The sequence below is a fragment of the Manacus candei genome, unplaced genomic scaffold, assembly GCF_025592945.1.
Source record: "Manacus candei isolate 608988 ecotype Guabito, Panama unplaced genomic scaffold, ASM2559294v1 h1tg000061l, whole genome shotgun sequence".
Classification (NCBI taxonomy): domain Eukaryota; kingdom Metazoa; phylum Chordata; class Aves; order Passeriformes; family Pipridae; genus Manacus; species Manacus candei.
In genome coordinates this window covers 327863-346516 of record NW_026138109.1, presented here as the reverse complement: position 1 = coordinate 346516, position 18654 = coordinate 327863, and the positions used below count along the sequence as shown (strand labels likewise).

The window sequence follows — 18654 nt, the reverse complement described above, 5'->3', positions numbered from 1 at the left end:
GCATCTCCTCCAAGCACAGGAAAAAGCTGTTTCTGTTCAAGCAGGAAGAGTTTTACTGCCACAGGTCTGATCCAGAAATAGTCTTCATGAGTTCCATGCTTTTTGCCAATTGCTTGGGTCAGTGGTGATTACTTATCTAGGCAGAGCAGGGCGGTGATTCAAGCTGTAGAAGTGCATGAGAACAGCCTTCCTGTCAGCGAACCCCAGCATATTCATCAGCCCACGGGGACAAGGAGACAGTAATCTGGGCCTGTTTCATGTGGATTGGCTATTGTGTGGCCCCATCCAAGGGGATGGTGTGCCAAGTGGGCTGTGGAATTGTGGCCTGCCTGGCAGCAGGCAGGTGCTAAGCCTACCCATTGGGCCGGGACTTATTATCCCACTCAGGAATGCATGTGATGGAAGAACATAACAGCTTTTGCTGACAAATGGAGAGGAAGAAGAATAGCCAAGGGGAATTGCTAAACTGTCAGAAAATAAATATTAAAAAAAACACAGTTACTGGAGCAGTCAGTCTGTCTGACTATTACAAGAAACATGTGCTGCCATCTCTTGGCATGGTCCTGGAGGCTTGAACAGGCTGTGGAGTGCTGGGGCCTAGCTGGTCCACCCCCCAGAAATGCCCTGAGAGGCCAGACTTGGGGCCGCACTGTGCTCCTGAAAGCAGTGGATCTGTAGCGTGCCTGGTTCCCAGGAGATGCCCAGGCTCCAGTCCAGACTCCAGTCCACTGTCCCAATACCACAGTGCTCTCTCACTGGCCCCAGTTAACGATGCTGGCTTGTGTCTGCTGCTTGGCTGCATCCTGGCAGTAATGAGTGTGCCAGGCACTTGCAGCCCTGAAGAGCATTCTCTGAGGAGCTTTACTTGGGATTCTGGTGCTCAGAACCTGCCCCATGTCACTGTGCACTCAGTAATGGGCTGTGCTGGTGGTACCTGAGGACTGGCTGAGTGCTGCTGGAGCTGAGTGGGTGGCTCCTGCAGAGCTGTCCCCTTACTGAAACCTTCTGCTGGCCCCTGACCCAGCTTCCTGCCCAATCTCACTGCGTGACTCAGGCGTTATCGTAAAAGGAAAACCAGGGTGATGCCTGCTACCCCAGTGCACAGCATGTTTTCATTTTCCAGGCGAGCCTGGAGTCAGATTAACTGGCTTTGAAAGTCATCCTGCATCTCCCAGTTGAGTCATCAGTGCTCAGAGCCCTCTCTGGCTGCGCCAGGAATTTCCTAGCTATTTTGTAGGGAGTGGGAGGAATATTTTGGCTCTGCTAGTTATTTCATAGTAGATGGAGACTGCTGGGAAGTCAGAAAGGCATTGGATCACTTTGCCACTAACATCACAAATGTCTGGAAAATGCACAGAAGATGCTTTTGCAGAGAGATTCCATGTGACTGTGATTGTCAGTGGTCAGGACGAAGCAGTAATCCCCCAGCCACCCTCCCACCACATCGCCCTGTAAGTGTGGGTTGGCAGGGCTCCTGTGCACCATCCTGAGGCTGTTGTGCTGTGTTGCTCTCAGTGACCATCCTGGCTGGACAAACCCAGGCTACTCCAAGGCTAGCTCAGGGTTAGGCACATCCCCTGCTCCTCCACAGCAGACTCTGCTGACCTCTGCCATGGAGAGTGGAGAACTGTTTCCAGGAACTGGGCTGCTTCTGGCATTCTAATGTGTACACTGCACAAGTATGTGTTTTCAGTATTGGTCTGGCAGCAAGGAAGAAGTCTGTAAAAGACACAGCTGCTGCCTCCTCTTCTGTGCACACTTTGTCCTGCAGTTGTGAACCACAACCACACTAATGCTCAATCAGCTGAGTGCAGGGGAGGAGGACACACAAAAAATGCTGTCTCTGTAGAAGCTTGAGGGGCATTATGTGAAACAGTGGTAAGTGAACTACTGTGCTCTAAACTAACATTTTGGAAAAGGAGTCTAGTGTTTTATTTGCGCCTAATACCACCAAAGCGCTGAGGCACATGATGTGCCTCAGCTGGCTCTTCTGTGGCAGCAATCATTTCTGGTGACACATAACACCCCCACCCCACGCTCCCTCAGTGTCACACAGGTCCGAGTCCGTTCAAATGAGAGTTTCAGCCAGGAATGGGATGCTGTCTTTCCCCAGCTGCCCCCACCTTGAAGCCTTTTGGGAAGTTGACCAGCCTTCCTCTGCTTTTTTAGTACTGAGAGCAATGTCATACAGAGCTGTCACAGACAAGCTCTGTCACGCCTTTCTTGGAAATGAGTCTGTGAGGATAGACAGCAATACTTCTATTTCCAGGAGCAATTGCAAAGGCAGGACTAAAGGCTATTCGCCTGCTGATGAACATGCCCACATGTGGGGGGTAGCCTTTTATCGTGGTATCTCATGGTCATGTCTCTGATGCCTATGAGGTAGTGACCCAGACTCTTCTCCTTTCTTGGTTACTATTTAAGTCAGCCTCACAAAACACTGACTCCAGGACACAAGGTACGTATGGAATTTTGTTTTGTTTTCTTTCTGTGTATTATGTACTACAGAAATGCAATATTCAGGCTCAGTCAGGTAACAAAGAAGAAGACACTCAAAACTGACCATAAAATAAATTGTAAAAAGCAGATTTTATATGACAATATGCATGCAGCTTGCAAAAGAACAAAGACAGTGAACTAGTATTAAAACACATTTCCATACAGAGACAGCTTATGCAGCAATTTACAAGTTTAACCTCTGGCTGGAGTACGCAAGCCCTTTAAAGCTGGCATTCAAATTACCACTAGCTTAATCAGCCATACTTAAAGTACATAGTAAAATTTAACTTAACGTTTACATTCACCATTCACTAGCCATCCAATCCAGCATCAAGGCACTTTCCTTGTTGGTGTATCTGTTCCTGTGTCGCACACCTCTGCTTACCTAGATGCATATATTGGCACAGCAAATTGGGTGACCAGTAACTCCTTATCCCCAAATAAAAGCAATTGGTTACCAGACATCCCTGGCTGTATCAAAGTGTCAGGTTATATGTGACACTGTAAACAAAACTGGTGTGTTAAAAAAAACACGGCAAGTTGACTGGATCCATTAACAAATGTGCTTTGATGACAAAAAGTGATAGGTGTTACCAGTTTCAACACTGCAGAGAATGCTCATCTATCACAGCCGTGATCACCGGAGAACAGCTGACACTTTAGGCTGAGCAGGAGGATGTGGAGCTTTCCAGCCATCAGTCAACAGTTGTGCCATAAGTGTTTTTCATCTATTGTTACAGAAGTGTGCTTCTGCAGAGTAGCAATGACGTTATTGCATATATCCCCTTCAAGGTTGTCTTTGCAAATAAATACAAGTACTAGCTAAGGCTGCATTCTGGGAGGTACTTGCTGCCCACCCTCTCTCTGCACTACAGTTAAGGGGGGGGGAAGTGGATAATTGTTGAAATCCAGCTCTTTGTCATTATTTTTAAGTTTGTTTTATCAAATCTGGTGGCCTTAGAAATGCATCCTTGTGCATGAAGTCAGCACTGCTTTCATTTTCAGGAATGGCTCAGATTGCACAAGTACTACAAAGGAAACAACAGTGATAGCGAATATACATGCATTTCAGCTTTTTTTTTTTTTTTAACTGATGTTTTCACTTTAAAGGAAGAGAAATGGGAATTTGTGAGTCCAATTCAAGATATTTAATTCCAAACTTCTCCAGGCTTTTGCACTTATACCTCCACTTTACTGCAGTTTTCTGGATCAACAGCAAAGCTGGAGACTCTGAGCTTGGCCTTCACTCCCTAACAGCTGTTTCATGACAAAAGACTCAATATTTTTCACATAAACTTTTTCTGAATAACCCTAAAAGCAACTTCGGGAATTTAAAATGGCTATATGTATCCATCCTTGCAGACAGACAAGAGGTTACAAGGATTAAGGAAGTTTTACAGTTGATCAGTCAAGAGAACTTTTAAACACACTTAAAGGAATGTGTCCAAATAACAGTTAATCTCAGTCACAACCACTGTCTAATAAGGGGAAATAAACTAGTGTATTTAGTCCCATTTAATGCACATAAAATACAGTGTAAAACGTGTATATCCTCGAGTGGGGCAGGCTATTAACATTCTGACAGTCTTTGGAGTTTCAGATCCCACTAAGAAGTCTATAGCATAGCAGCAAATACTGATGTGGGTCTTGGATATTCAAGACCTGGCACTAATTAAACAAACTCAGTTACTGAATTTAAATCAGCATGTGATTCCTACATACTGGGCATACTAAATGTAAGTTTTAATCGCCTGGCAATGCTCATGATTTACAGTCAGAGCTGAAGCTCCACACCCCACCTGAGGTCATGGGGCTTCTCCAGTACCCAAGAACAGGTCTCAGCCTTTGCATGCAAACTCCCTCATCCTCCCAGGGCCAAAGTTTCTTCCAGCTTTTGCTAGGCTCCTGTAGTACAACCTAGCCCATACTTGACACAAAGCTCTCCAGAACAAAGTTTAGAAAAATTTCTGCTCTGCTGTGCTTTGTGCTGCCATGTTAAGGCCTAACAGGCAGTGTAGTTTTCTACTCTAGGGTGTATGAAACACTCCCAAGACTTTCACTACAGTGGGAGTGGATATTTCTAGACCAACTGCCCTGAAAGTGGACCAACACGGTCCAGAAACAACACCAATCACCTTCTGGTCTAAAAGAACCACCACAACAGAACTACTTACTCCCTTGTAAACAGGGGAGCCTTAGCCAGCCTGCATGTCAAGATGGATAAAAGTGTCTACACTGAAGTGTGATTTTTACTTTAATAATGCCTTTATTGTGTAAAGTACACCGCAGCCGTTAGTCAGAGGAGGAGAAAACTTTTTAATTACTATGTTAGGCCCAAGTTTCAGAAAATTTCAGTTGATTGCTATAGTTATGCTACAGATATTCTTAAAAATCTGTATCCAATTCTTTGATACAATTAGATTTTTACAGTCTGAAGTACAAAATCAAGTTAAACCCTGAACATTGCGTGATATATTTGGCACATAGGTTTATGAACTAGCTGTAAACCTGTTATTTATATGTATTGTGGCTTCTCAAAGCTGTTCACTCACCAGGATCTCCTGCTTAGTCTTTAGTATTTTAGCCCTAGATAAATGCACAAGCTCAAGTCAGAGCATATAACTGCCAGCCAGAACTCTCTCTAGGATCCACTCCTGCACAATTCTTAGTTTATTACCACTGGCCCACAAACATCAAAGAAAAATACTAGAACTGACAGGCCAGAACTCTTGTTAGCACAGACTTTTAAAAATGAGAATCTCTTGATGCTCTAACATTAGCAATGGTCCACAATTAACAGCAACTGAGGATAAAATGCCTTCCCCTTTAACAGAAAGGCAACTAGCAACTTAAGGAATAACTGACATTCTCCCTCAAATAACAAATGCTATCAAAATCTAGCATCCTTGGATCACAAAAACAATTAAAAAAATCATGAGCACGTTTTTGAAAACATTCAGACCTTTGAAGCAATGTTTAGGCAACACAGCCAGGTTGTGGCCTACAATATTTCAGAAATGAGAAGATGGATTAAATGGCTGTGGCTCCTGGGCAGTTCTAATAAGCACACACACTGCTCAACAGAGACTTTCCCTTTTACCTGTGGTTTCTACAGTCACTGTAAAGTTTGCATAGAAAAGACAACCCATCCCCCACTAAAGTAACTGGTATTTCTTTCCAAGAGGAACATGTTCTGACAAAGAAATGCTCCTTAAACCTCTTAAAAAATGGAGGATGGTCTCTGCTGCCTCATGACAGCAGAGTTTTCATTATACCTTTGCCCTTTGTGAGGGAGTTTGAAGGTGCTGAGGTGCAGTGGGGTGAAAAGGAAGGGGACTATTCTGATGAAAGGTATAATTACAGTAAGCTGCAACATAGCCTTTTAGTTTAAAAAAAAGTGCCCAGATACAGAAAAATACTGTCAGGAGAAAGGAACTGTGGAATACTGAAACGTTAAAGGTTCTGTATTCTTTATCTGTTTTAAATATACCAGTCTTAAAGAGATAATCTTATGAATTTACTCTTGCACTGAATTTCTTTGTAACAGAAGCAAAAGACACATGGACATTTTTATGTACACCCACCCTTCCATGCAAGCTGTCAGACAAGAACAAGAGAAGATGAAATGATACTGACACATGCCTTTCCAGGGCCTTTAGCAAGTGCTCTGCAGAACAGCAGTACCAGAGGTCACAGCACAAAAGGTTTCAGGTGGTCTTAAATATATGGTTCTTTTGCTGAAGGAGAAATAAAACATTTGTTTTATTCTCACAACACAGCATTTAGTGTTTTGGAATACAGTTTTATTAGTGTCAGATTAGAAAGCTGACTAGTCTAAGTTAGGCTTAAAAATAATTCAAAAAAATCTTCAGGAGTGCCATACAATTTCTGATTATCACTGGAAAAGGGGTTTATTATCACGTAATTTAATTTTTCTTTATACTGGTGGAGACAGTTTGCAAGAAATGCAGCTTTTTCAAAAACTGAAAACCATTTGAGCAGCAAAAAAGTGAGACATTAAGAAAAAAGTAAGGAATTTTAACAACCCCCTAAGTGTTATTTGTGGCTCGTGATTGCTAATAGATACATTCTACCAAAGCTCAAAATCAGGTTTTGGTTTTAGTTTCAAAAGAGTCAATGATTTTAATGCTTTGGCTGCCTTCAGTTTCAAGAAGGTCCCGCAGTATTAGCAGTGAGGCTACAGCACACTAATAGTTGTAGTCAATCAGGAAAAAGGTCATATTCCCTTTCTCCTGAGGTATTAGAAAAATGGTAAAAGCTTGTTACTTGCCTCTCAAGCTGTATACAGCAAAGGTGCATTTATTAAACAAAGACATGATGAAAGAGATATTGTAGAATCAGACAGTGATTGGGATACAAAATGATTTAAGTAACTGTTAATCGGTGTTGTCACCTGATTTTTAAATTTCTGAACATGAGACTGAATTGCCATGCATCAAGTTGCAAGGCACATTTTTTAGGCCAAATTATTATATAGTTAATTTGTATACACATCTAAATGTAGATAAAATATCAGTTAATAGTAGTAGCATTCAGATTCAAGCAATCTTGTTGTTTTCCTCTTTGCACACCACAAGTTATATTTAATTTTTATAATTTTTAAACAGGGATGAACATGATTTGAATGTCTGGTAAGCTGAAAATTAAGGCACTGGGCCAAGTCAAAATTCAGTAAGTCAAACAAGTTATTGAAAAGTATATGACACAAGTATTCCATGTCAGAATACTAAGCTTAGGTCTTACTGGTGCACAAAGGTGCTCTGCACAACTAGAGTTGGCTTTTTAGGCTTGTACACTGTCACAAATCAAAGTACTTCTTCTAGGAGGTGAAGTACTTCTTCTACTGGCTGATGTGATTAATTAAAACTTGCCCTTTTCATTCATGTGAAATTCTGGTATGAAAAGACACAAAACCCCCAGTATAGCACAAAGGCTTGTTCAGCTATCTAGAAATAAGATTTTATGTAGTGCATAAAAGTAAGTCTCCAGTAGGTCTGGACTGCAAATTTTCCACAAAAACACAGTCCTTATTGTACTTTGTCAAATTAATCTTAATTTCAATATTTCTATCTGCATTCAGATAAAAATACCTAGCTTAATTTATCAGAAACACAGGGGAAAATGTGAACAGGCACTAATGAAGGCCTAAACAGAGCCAGTCTCTTCTCTCACTGAGGCATATAGCCCCCTTGTCTCACAGTCTGTGGAAGGTAACTTTTTGGCATTTCATCAATTGACAGGGGATTTTCTTCCACTGTTTCAGGTCTCACAGTTTGTCCTTCAGTACTTGCCTGAAAAACATTTGATAGAGCAGCTTCCTGGTTATTTTTTTCCATCCCAAGGCCCAATGGCTGTGAACTCTGACCTGAGATCTGCAGTTGTACAAATCCAACAAGATCCCCCTCATTAGCATGAGTAATTTGCTTTGTTCTGTCAAAGCATGGTCTGTCTCTGTTGGTTTCATCCTGACCACCATTTTGTCTGAAATACTGCTGCCTCTGTGCTGGACTGTCATCTCCTCCAGCGCGATCCTCTGACCTCTCTTCTGAATCAAGCAGTGGCTGAGTTGACTCAGACCTTGAAAAGACTTGTACAGGAGTTTGATCTCTGTAGCCATTAAGAACTACAGTCGAATACTGTACAGTGCTTGAAGTGTTTTGTGCCGTTTCACCATCATCGCTGTCAGAGACGCTTTGCCTAGGAGAAGACATACAGGAGGATCCTCCAATACCACTGCTGTGCCCTTCTGAAGTACTTTTTTCTTTTTTAAGTAAGTCAAAGGGTTTTAAATCTTGTTCTGAAAAAGATTTCTTGTCATCAGCTTCTATTTCTACGACGCTCACATCTGTAAAGCTGCCTTCTGGGTACATCTGATCTTTGGAACTAAAGTTATGCTGAAAGAAAGATGTATGTTGCCTAAGAGGAAGGTCATGTTAAAAAATCAACAGCCTCATTAAATATCTGAATTTTTATTCTCTAATGGCTTTCAATCTCTTCATATAAGTTTTATCTTTACTAAATCTGGCAATATCTCCAAAGTATCTGTTAAATGATAAAGGACAGTCTTGTTCCCAATGCAAAGTCTTAATTATGCTGCTACTTTAAAATCATAGTGGATGTGTGGGTAAGCTTTGCTCTCATTTAATTATCCTGAAGAGCTGTAAGCATAGAACCATTTGCTATACAGCACAGAACATTCTATATTGAGAACCATACATTACTTCAAATAATGTATTCAACACCACAGCACTTCTTCACAGAAATTAGCCAAAATTTGTTGAATAGAATTTGCTATCTCATTCACAGGGCATAAATGTTGCTGCTATCTTCTCATCCATGAGAAACTCTTTGGAGTTTTCACTCTCACTCATGAGTGAACTGTGCAAGCAAGTCACTCTAGGGTTTTAAGAATGGGAATCATGAATTGTTTAGTTAATCCTGATTAAGTAAATTAGGACTTGGCCCTTCCAACTAGTAAACTGAATTTAATTCACAATGTATTTCTAATGCTGAATCTACTGATGCAATAAGTCTTCTAACCATATTGTATCACAATGTCAATGAAACTTAACATCCAGGATTTTCCTTGAAATCCATGTGTGCTAGAAGACAGAAAACTCCCATTGGTTAGTTTATCTGATACCTTGCAAACTAGAAATATACTGAATGCAGAAAGGTGAGTACTACCTTAGCTGGAACTTGAGGAGACCACTGAGCAATGTTACTCTTGGATGGATCAGGTACTATAGGCCAGATATGCTTTTTAATTCTGCAAAGGATTAAAAACCAGAAAAGTTACAAGATGCACTCCCCAAATTCCCATTTTCATAGCAAGTACAGCATAATCCAGGACACCACTCCTTTACACAGCAATTTTGCAAGAATATTAATTTCCAAATAGGAATGCTTCCTATGATACTTTACTTCCTTGTATGAAGTCATACTACTCAGCAAAACATAACACTGCATTTAATTCCTCCACACAGACGCAGCCATCCAACATAAGGCAAAACAACAAATGGTAACAGTCAGCAAGGGATTTTCAAATTTATAGCACTCCAGAATCTACAGAAAAATTACTTAGGTAGAGTCTATGATGCACATCAGTATAAAAATACATTCTTGATTCATTAAGATAACTATGAATATCACAGGTCAAATTCTAAGATAACTTCACAGTTAAAAGTAAAGTGAAAATACTGAAGAAAAACTTGCTTTGTAACTTTCAAGTTTAAGAAAGTACTGTCACTTAACAACAGAAGTTTCTGTTCATACATCCCCCCCAGAAAAACCAACTTTGAACCTGATGCACCTATCCTGCTCTTTATAAATAGGCTCCAACAACAGATCCTCTCCAGGACAACTATGAAGAACATTGCAAGATGTGCTTTTCAACTAATGTCCAATAAGACTGATTTTAGGAGCAGCAGGGATGTCAGAAAGAAAAGGACATAAAATGCTGTCTTCAATTAGAAAGAAAGGAAGTTGACTGGTGACATCAGAGAGGTGCTATTCCTTGCCAAGGGAAACACTGCAGCAATGCCATTCTGGTTAAAGCCACAGACAAGAGCTGGGTGAGGGAACAGGCAGGTTGTTTCCCAGAAGACAGTAAACAGACACAGAATTTGACTGAGGTTATGCAAGGCAGATTGAGATGTCTGCCTAACTTTTTTTTGCCTGTAAAGCCTAATATTTGTTAACACTGTAATTAAATAGTCCAAATAGAGCTAACAAATAGACCTCCTGTGCTTCACAAACTAGGGACCATCATTCCACTCATATGATGACTGAGAAAACACAGACAGTATACCCCGATCAAAACCTAACAAACCTAATCCTAACCAACTCTAGCAAGAAAAGCAGGAATTTACCTAGAGGATTGAGTCACGGAACATTGTGTATGTGTGCAGTTAACAGTAAGAAATCAGTATCAGAAGAAGCCCTGATTTCTCAAGGAAAACACAAAAGTTTTTAATGCCAATCAGTGTATGCGTGGCTTACATTTTTTTTTTCTGAACTATCTGCAGAATACTTACTTGTCTGGTATTGAACTAACATTTCTGTTATGCTCAGAAATATAGGAAGTATAAGAGAAAGACTTCATTTATACTTACAAGTCACGTTTGTTGAAGCAAAACAGAACTGCAAGGAGCACAATCAGCAGGAATGCTAGACACACAGGTACAACTATGGCTTCTATTTCTCCTTTCCCTGAAGAAGATGAAGAGAAGCAGTTATAGCCCACTTTGACATTTAAGGAACTCAGCAGAGGATCAGGGAAAACCTGAAATTGAACACACCTTCAACACTCAATTCTCAAGCTTCACATTCAGAAGGAAAAGAGCTTATTTATTAGTGAAAACATGAAGAGCTCTGGCCTAAAAATATAATGCCTTGCATCAACAAAAAACATGGGTTGATCTATAAGTTGTAATACTGACAGAGCAAATAATTTTGCGGTTTGGGCAGGTATGACAGTAATGTCTATGTCCATTTGTCTGCCATCCAGGGGTTTCAGTGGCCTGTTGGCTTCCATTACATAGCCGTGGTCAAATAAGTAATGTAAGCAAAGTAACTACTCATCCATCAGCTTATTCTGTACATGAAAATAACCTCTGCCTGCAAACACTTAAGTCTGCACTAATAATGTTGCTCTGACCATTACAAATAAGAAGCACTCTAAAGCTGAACATACAATAAATTTAACTATTCAAATTTAAGTATTCAAAATAAGTCTCTGCAGAGAACTGTAGCAAACTTTAATAGTAATATGAAGGAGAATGCAGAACCTGAGGAAGGGCTGTAAGAATGGCATATGCTGACTAGAACCTAGATCAGCAGATCAACATCCAAGCACACCTGTCTGTAGCTTCTTAGGACACCCGAATCAGGGTAATAAAGGCCAACCTATCTTCAGATTAAAACAAAGACTCTGACCAGGGTAGGTGCCACTGGACACCAGAAGAGACAAGAACACTGAGTAAATCCTAATGACTCATGAAAAGTCCGGGCAAAACAATACTATAACCTAAAGTATACACAAAACACATCGAAATCAGCATGCTTGACAACATAAGAAGAGCTATTCAAGAGACTTGCCACTCTTCCTTACCAAATTTTTGTGTAGTAAATGTGAAATCAGGACCACTCCTGCTTCCATTATCTGTGGATGCCATCATCCGCACAGTATACAGTGTGTCACTGGTTAGAGAGGAAAGGGTATACTCTGTTTTGGAAGGATCCACTGTCACAACTGAAGAGAGGGAGAAATTTATACTAGTTTTCTGTAACATTTATTAGATGTCCAAAAAACCAGCAGCATTAAGACATTCAAGATTTCAGATGTACAAGACAGTTTTAGCAGAATGTGTGGTTGTACAGAAAACACAACAAGACTACAGAAAGACTACACACCTCTACAAGAGATGCTGAGATTCATTTGTTTCTGTTCAAATGTTTTAAATTAGTCTTTTTTGATGTTATTTTATATTTAGTTTCATTTCCTCTGAGATTTTTTCCCCAGAATGCACCAATAAACTAAACTAGTAGTAAAGCTGAGGCTTAAAGGTGTCTAGTAGGCCAAATACATAGGTAATTAGAAATAGTTGGTTACTGACTAGAAAAAAACCCCATGGTTAAATATAATAAGACATAGGGTATGCATAAGTACTTGGCCCTTCTAATTTAAACAAATCTAGGAAGGAAATTTTGATAGTGCTAGCTGCCTGTCTCATGCCTGCAGGTTATATACATTACTGAAAACTAAGATGTACTTAAAACAAAATGATTTATATCAGTACTGTAGTGATCTATAGCTCCAGAAGGACAATTAAACTCCCCCCCATCCCCCTTTTTAAGGTTTTATCATAGTTAAATGCAGTCAACTCCTTTTATATCTTGGAATGGTCTATCATCATCTTGATATACCACCATCTCATTCTGTATTTAGACAGAAATATGGGAGCACAATATCCACAAATCAGCTTTCAGAAACTAAACACAGTACCCTGCTATACACAGACTGAATGTTCTGAATTCTCTGCTAGGGACATTTCTGTTCTAGATGGAGAACTATGACCCAGACATCAGCTTTATGTTATCAGAAGAGACTGTCAACCACACTTGATTCTTTATCTTTTTTTTTCCAGAAACAAATGTTAGGAAAGAGACAGATGAAACACTTCAATGCCACAAACCACTTCTGTTTTTTGGTACCTGTTTCATTTCCATCAATAGTTTTGTAAAGTATGGTGTAATTTCTGATAAATCCATTTTGTTCATCCACTGGGAGATGGTTCCATGTCAAAACAGCTTCAGCTTTTCCTACTTTTTTTGTCTGAACAGTAGGTCCTTTTGAAGGACCTGTAACGGCAGATGAAGATTAGTTCCTGTTCGGCAGCCTTGCATCCACAGAAGCAAGTGTATCAATGAGCACTGAATTGCTACTGCATAAAAACTTCAATTGAATAGTTGGACTAACTCTTTTGGAAAGCACCGTTTTCTGACACTATAAAAACTACAAAGATGTTTTAAAAAAGAAACCTTCAGGAAAACAGTTATGAAAAAGAATAATCACCACATCACATGAAATCTTCAACTGAAGTTAATTCGTCTTGGTTTTATACGTGAAATTTAAAAGAAATCAGCATATAAATATCACTATACCAATAAAATAAACTCATGTCAAATTATCTGATAAAGGCTGGAAAAACAGAAAGCATCAGCCACAGACATCTATTTAACTCCTAAATACTGTAAATAAGCAGAATGAATACGAACAGAAGAGACTAGATCAATTATGTCAGAAGTATTAGGCTGTTTTTCACTACGTAGTCCACATTCAAGCAAAGGCCTCATTTTTTTGTCAACAAGGTCAGTTTATGTGCTCCAAGATGATGGTTTTGTACTTACGATCTTGCTTCAGATAAGCCTTCACAGACTGTCCACTTCCCTGACCATCAGCATATAGAGGGTACACAGTTATCAAGTAACACTTGAACGGCTTTATACCTAATGAAAGGAATTTAAAAGGTGTTGTTTATTCAGACAGTCAAATTGCCCACCATCCTTCTCATTTACTTCAGATACAACAGACTTCCGAGTTTTGTCTGTTTAATTAGATGCACTTCTATCTAAAGTAGCTGAGTATTTTCTAGAGCTCATTGACATATTGCTCCAAAATATTAACTAAAGGAACTGAATTCACACTCAAATGTTAAATTTAATAAACAGATTTCAAAGAAGTCAGGGGTCTTTTTCTAATTTATTTGACATAAAAAGCCTTCATCTGTCTACAGCACTAGCTCCCAAAACTATTGATTTGAGTTACTGATCATAATCTGAAAAGAACAGTAAAGCTGATCAAGTTTCAATATTTGAACTGAAGAAGGATCAGAGAGTTTGATTTTGAAGGAACTAAGCCTGTCCACTATTTCAATGGTTTCCAAGAACGAAAAGACTAAAACCAAAATGCAGATAAAACCCCTTGCTGTTACATGATATAAATTTCCAAATGCAAGATCAGATACAGTTATATGTTTGACAAAAATATACCTACGATAAACTAAAAGAAACCCTCTCAGCACTAACTCAGTTTCCCATTCTACCACAAAACTCTAATCAGCACGAGGATGTTCTTCACCTTGAGAATACTCACTACGTTTTTACAGCATCCCACTGTAAAACTTCTGTACACTTATGAGCTGAATACCTTTTAAGTCTATTCCTTGAACATCTCCTTGAGCAATCTGCCATTCTATGATGCAGTCTGAGCGGCTGGACACCAGACACCATTCAATCACATATTTAAGAACATAACTGTTAGGAGCAGTCCACCCTACCCACAACTTGTCATATTTAGGCAATGTTCTAAGGTTCTTCACAGGAGCTGTAAAGAAAGAAAACAGAAAAGTGATCAATACAGACAGTTCTTCCACTAGATATTCATAATAAGAGATATTCTGTCACATGTTGATACTTTTGGGTTATTGCAATGGCGGCAAACTGACAGAACCTTTGTAAAAACCATTTTCTGAAATTTGGAGGTTTACACCTGAATCTTTGTATCAGAGATCCAAAGTAAGCAGCACTAGGCTATATGAATATCGGAAATTAGACTCCTCTCCTCTGTTCTCCAACACAGTAAGTTGCCCCATTGCATGTACACAGACGCTATGTTTCTTGCTTCCAAAAGAAAAGGTCTATTTCAGAGAGAAATCAAATTTAAAATGGGAATTTAAAGGGTATAAAACAGTCACACTTAAGTACCTTACTAAGATTTATATCTTACATATAGTATAAATATATATAAAGTATACAGTATATATGTTATATACTTGTATACCTTATATATACACTATATGCTTACACCTTACTAAGTGCTTACTTCTGTCTGCAATGCTACTTTATTTGAATCATACCCTTAACTAATTATCTAATGGTTTTAGAACCAGTGACTCTCCCTTGTGTTTACTCTAAAAGCAGCATCTACCCGTAAAACTTTTTTTTGCTTCCCCTCTTGGTAATGTTTGGGTTGTCAAAGAGAAGGCTGGAAGTAAGGAGAAACCAGCCTCTAGTTATTACTGCATAATAAAAAGAACATGAAAAGGAACATGAACAATAAGGAAACAGTGGAAGCATATGACAAAGTAACCAGGCAAGATACTGAAAATGTGGGAGAGTGAGACTGGGAAAAGCACAGAAAGAGGTGGGAAGAAGAACAGGAAGTTAAAAGAAGAGCAATGGTAAAATTATATATACATGAAGTAAAGAATGCTTGCTTCCGCAACACTTTGATTTTTCTTTTTAATAAGGACACAAAAATGCCTGCTGTGCTAAGAAAAAAACAACAGGGAATATAGGGCACAGCAGTTCTAAGGATCAAATCCCAGTAAAACACAGACATAGCTTTAAATGACCCTGTGAGTACATAAATCCACATGTTCCCTGGTATATAAATGGTAGAACAGTTATAAACACATGAGACTCTAGATACATTCAGTAATGCTTTAATTATGTGTCCATGTAAGAGGTATAATTTTACAACACTGAAGATTTTTTGTAACAAAAGCCATGCAGATTTATTTAACACAGACATTATCAGGACACTAACCTTTTGAATTACTTGCTGGGATAAGTAAAACTGATGGAGGAGATGCCCCAACTCTGTTACGGGCAATCACAGTCACTTCATAAGTTCCATTTGGCAGCTGTAACGTAAGGTTGGTGCTGGTAACATTGAATTTCTTCAGTGGACTGGAGAGAGATGATTTATCTCTGACAGTCAGTTCATACTGCAAGATTACTCCATTGGCTTCAGGAGGCTTCAATGCCTGTCAGAAACACATCTTTGATTAAACTAACGTGACATATCCCTTACTGTCTTTGAGGCGCAATTTAAAACTCTGAAAACAAAAGAAGTTACATAGATCAAATACCTGTGTATTTAAGACAAGCATAAATAACCCTTGTTCATTTCTGTAAAACAGTAAATTCTAAAACTATTTTTCATTTAAATACTATTTTTCTTGGATCACAATCTCACCTAGTGACTTACAGAAAAACACTATGTTTCTGTGTAACACTATCAGTTTCCACAAAAATTAAGAGAAAATTGTTGAAACTGTAAAGAAGTAGCGATTTTTCCATTCTAAGCTAAATAATGTCAGAAGGAGAATCACAGAATATCCTGAGATGGAAGGGACCCTCATGGATCATTGAAGTCCAACCCCTGGCCTTCTCCAGGATCATGCGCCTATCAGCATTGTCACAAGTGGTGTCAGAAAACGATGCCATATTGATTTACATGTAACTTCACACAATCCACCTAGCAATAGGGAAGAATTAATAATAAAAAGACAGCTGGGACACAGTTTATGGACCAAAAGAAAGCAGGGGATGGGGACTGACCGTAATTACATTCCCTGTCTCAGCTGGACCAACGATCCAGTTGGATGCAGCAGCCTACTGCATGCAAACATAGAGTGCTGTATTTAATAAGCCTGACCTGTGCAGGATTTCTAGGCTTACTGGATTTTGCAGCTGGGGTTTCACTGTCCAGAGAGTGCTACCAAAGCTTTAGGTTACAGCAGAAGGCATAACATGAAGGTTTGCTTTGTTCAAGTGGAAGTTCCAAATTCACAGACTCCTTAAGGACAAGTCAGGAATCTGAAAGTGTATTCTGTATCACAGTTGTGTGTCAGTCAACTGATGGCCTTTACAACTCTACTTTTAACTTCTCATAACTCATTATTATAATAAGAACACTAAAGTAACTTCTCATATCAATAAAACCTGTACTATCCCACCACCCTACTCAAGGTTGTTGGGGCACATTTCTCTACTTAAAAACTCATGTTTTTAAAAGAAAGCTCAATTCCTGCAGTTTATCACGTTGCTTTACCTTCCACATCAGATGCACAGTCCAGGAAGCCGGTGAGTGAGATGCATCAATGATCCTCCATATGGGTGGTCCTTTAGATGGTTCTGATGAAAGAAACCATGCTTAATAGCAGAAATATTTTTATTTAATCTGTTTAAATTTATACCTTGATTATCATATGCTTTAAATAGATATGATTTTTATATTTTGTATATTAATCATTATGAGGTTTTGTCTGTTTTATCTCAAAAACCCCTCAGTGTAAAGTATACAGTGTGTACCTTGTTTCTTATGATTTACGTTATGAGGGAAGGAGAATCAGGAACTGAGGCAAAGGGAGCTCTTAACCTCACTTGAGTATCTGCATTTGGTTGACATGAAAACAAAGCATCTGTACATCTTACCTAATATGGATCATGTTCATTTGCTACTATAACACTGTTGTTCTAAAGCTAAAATAAGACATGTTCTAAAGCTAAAATAAGTTAATCAATATTAGCAGTATTTTTGCAAAGCCAGTCACTACAGCAGAATAGCAATGCAGTCTAAACAGGCAGGCAATTCTGAAATCCTCATTGCTCAGCCTGACGCAGAAATACAGAAAATGAAGCCATACTATCATTAGGAGTTGAAAGGCAGCTACTACAATACTGAAATAATACTTTACTATATCTCCCCCAGAGAAAGTAAATTTTGCAATTGAAGTAATGCCATTATGCACAAAAATTCCACTTTGTTTAAACAAAAATTACCAAAATATTTTTCTTATTGTGCCAATCTAAGATGACAAATTCATTCAATTAGAGCTCATTATTGTAAATTCAGTCAGGATAAATAAGGAAGGATTTCTGATCTGTTTTAACAATGGAACCTATAGTGGTTTAGCTTTGTTTAAAGACATGCTCTGAAACTCTGGAGCAAACAGACTGCTTAGAAGACAGCACGCCTTGGAAGGCATTATGGAATACACAGGATATTACAGAAAAAAGACTAGGAAGGTGCAAGCAGGAAAGGCTAAAGCCCATTAAAAAAAAAAAATCAATCAGGTTGACTAGAAGCTATACTGCTATCACAAAGTATTTGCAGCAATGGAAAGCAGGAATAGATCCCTACTGACTATGAAGTACACAAACAGAAAGTCTGTGCACTGGCTCCATGTGGGGTAACATCAGCATAGGCCAGAAACAAAGCCAATTTTGCAGGCTATCGAAGTAGAAGAGAAATGGAAACTGGACCAAGTTAAAGTAGTTTCATTCCTCCCAACTCTAGAATGAGTTTCTAACTGATACTAATAACCAAGTTCCTAGAAAAACAAGATAAAATCCCCACATTATTTAATTCCCTTTAAAGTCAGAAATCAGCAAGTGATTCCCAATGCTGCTACCACTGATGATTCATGAGGAAACCAAACAAACTTTTAAAATAAAATCCCTTTGAAGGCAATTTACTAATTCTAGAATCCCAAGAAATCACAATGCATATTATTTTAACTTACATAGCTATGCAACAAATCTGTTCTGCTGGATATGAAGACCTTTGGCTAGAGTCACTATTTGGAGATAAAAAGCAGCTGTTTCCTCATAAGGATTATGTAGTAAAGTAACTGCCAAAAGATTTCAAAATTGTAAGAATCCTTGCATTACTCTAACACTGTAATTCTGCATTTGTGCATTTCCATTTAAAGATTCTATTGAAACTTCACTTGATTAGTTACAATATTTAATGTTTGGAAACATAACACTTGGATAAAACCA

At 38.9% G+C, this 18654-nt stretch overlaps 1 protein-coding gene across 3 annotated transcripts in view; it reads right to left on the bottom strand.

Moving 5' to 3' along the window:
* Positions 1–2459: 2459 nt before the first annotated feature.
* Positions 2460–18654, bottom strand: part of IL6ST (interleukin 6 cytokine family signal transducer) — a 33317-nt gene continuing 17122 nt past the window's right edge. For all 3 annotated transcript variants that reach the window (XM_051804678.1, XM_051804677.1, XM_051804681.1), the window contains 9 exons: positions 16922–17004; positions 15632–15851; positions 14231–14407; positions 13432–13530; positions 12736–12882; positions 11633–11773; positions 10635–10731; positions 9208–9289; positions 2460–8414 (listed from right to left, as the gene is read on the bottom strand). In XM_051804678.1, coding sequence (XP_051660638.1) covers positions 7689–8414; positions 9208–9289; positions 10635–10731; positions 11633–11773; positions 12736–12882; positions 13432–13530; positions 14231–14407; positions 15632–15851; positions 16922–17004 — 1772 coding nt within the window. In that variant the 3' untranslated portion in view covers positions 2460–7688. The remainder of the gene's footprint in view (positions 8415–9207; positions 9290–10634; positions 10732–11632; positions 11774–12735; positions 12883–13431; positions 13531–14230; positions 14408–15631; positions 15852–16921; positions 17005–18654) is intronic.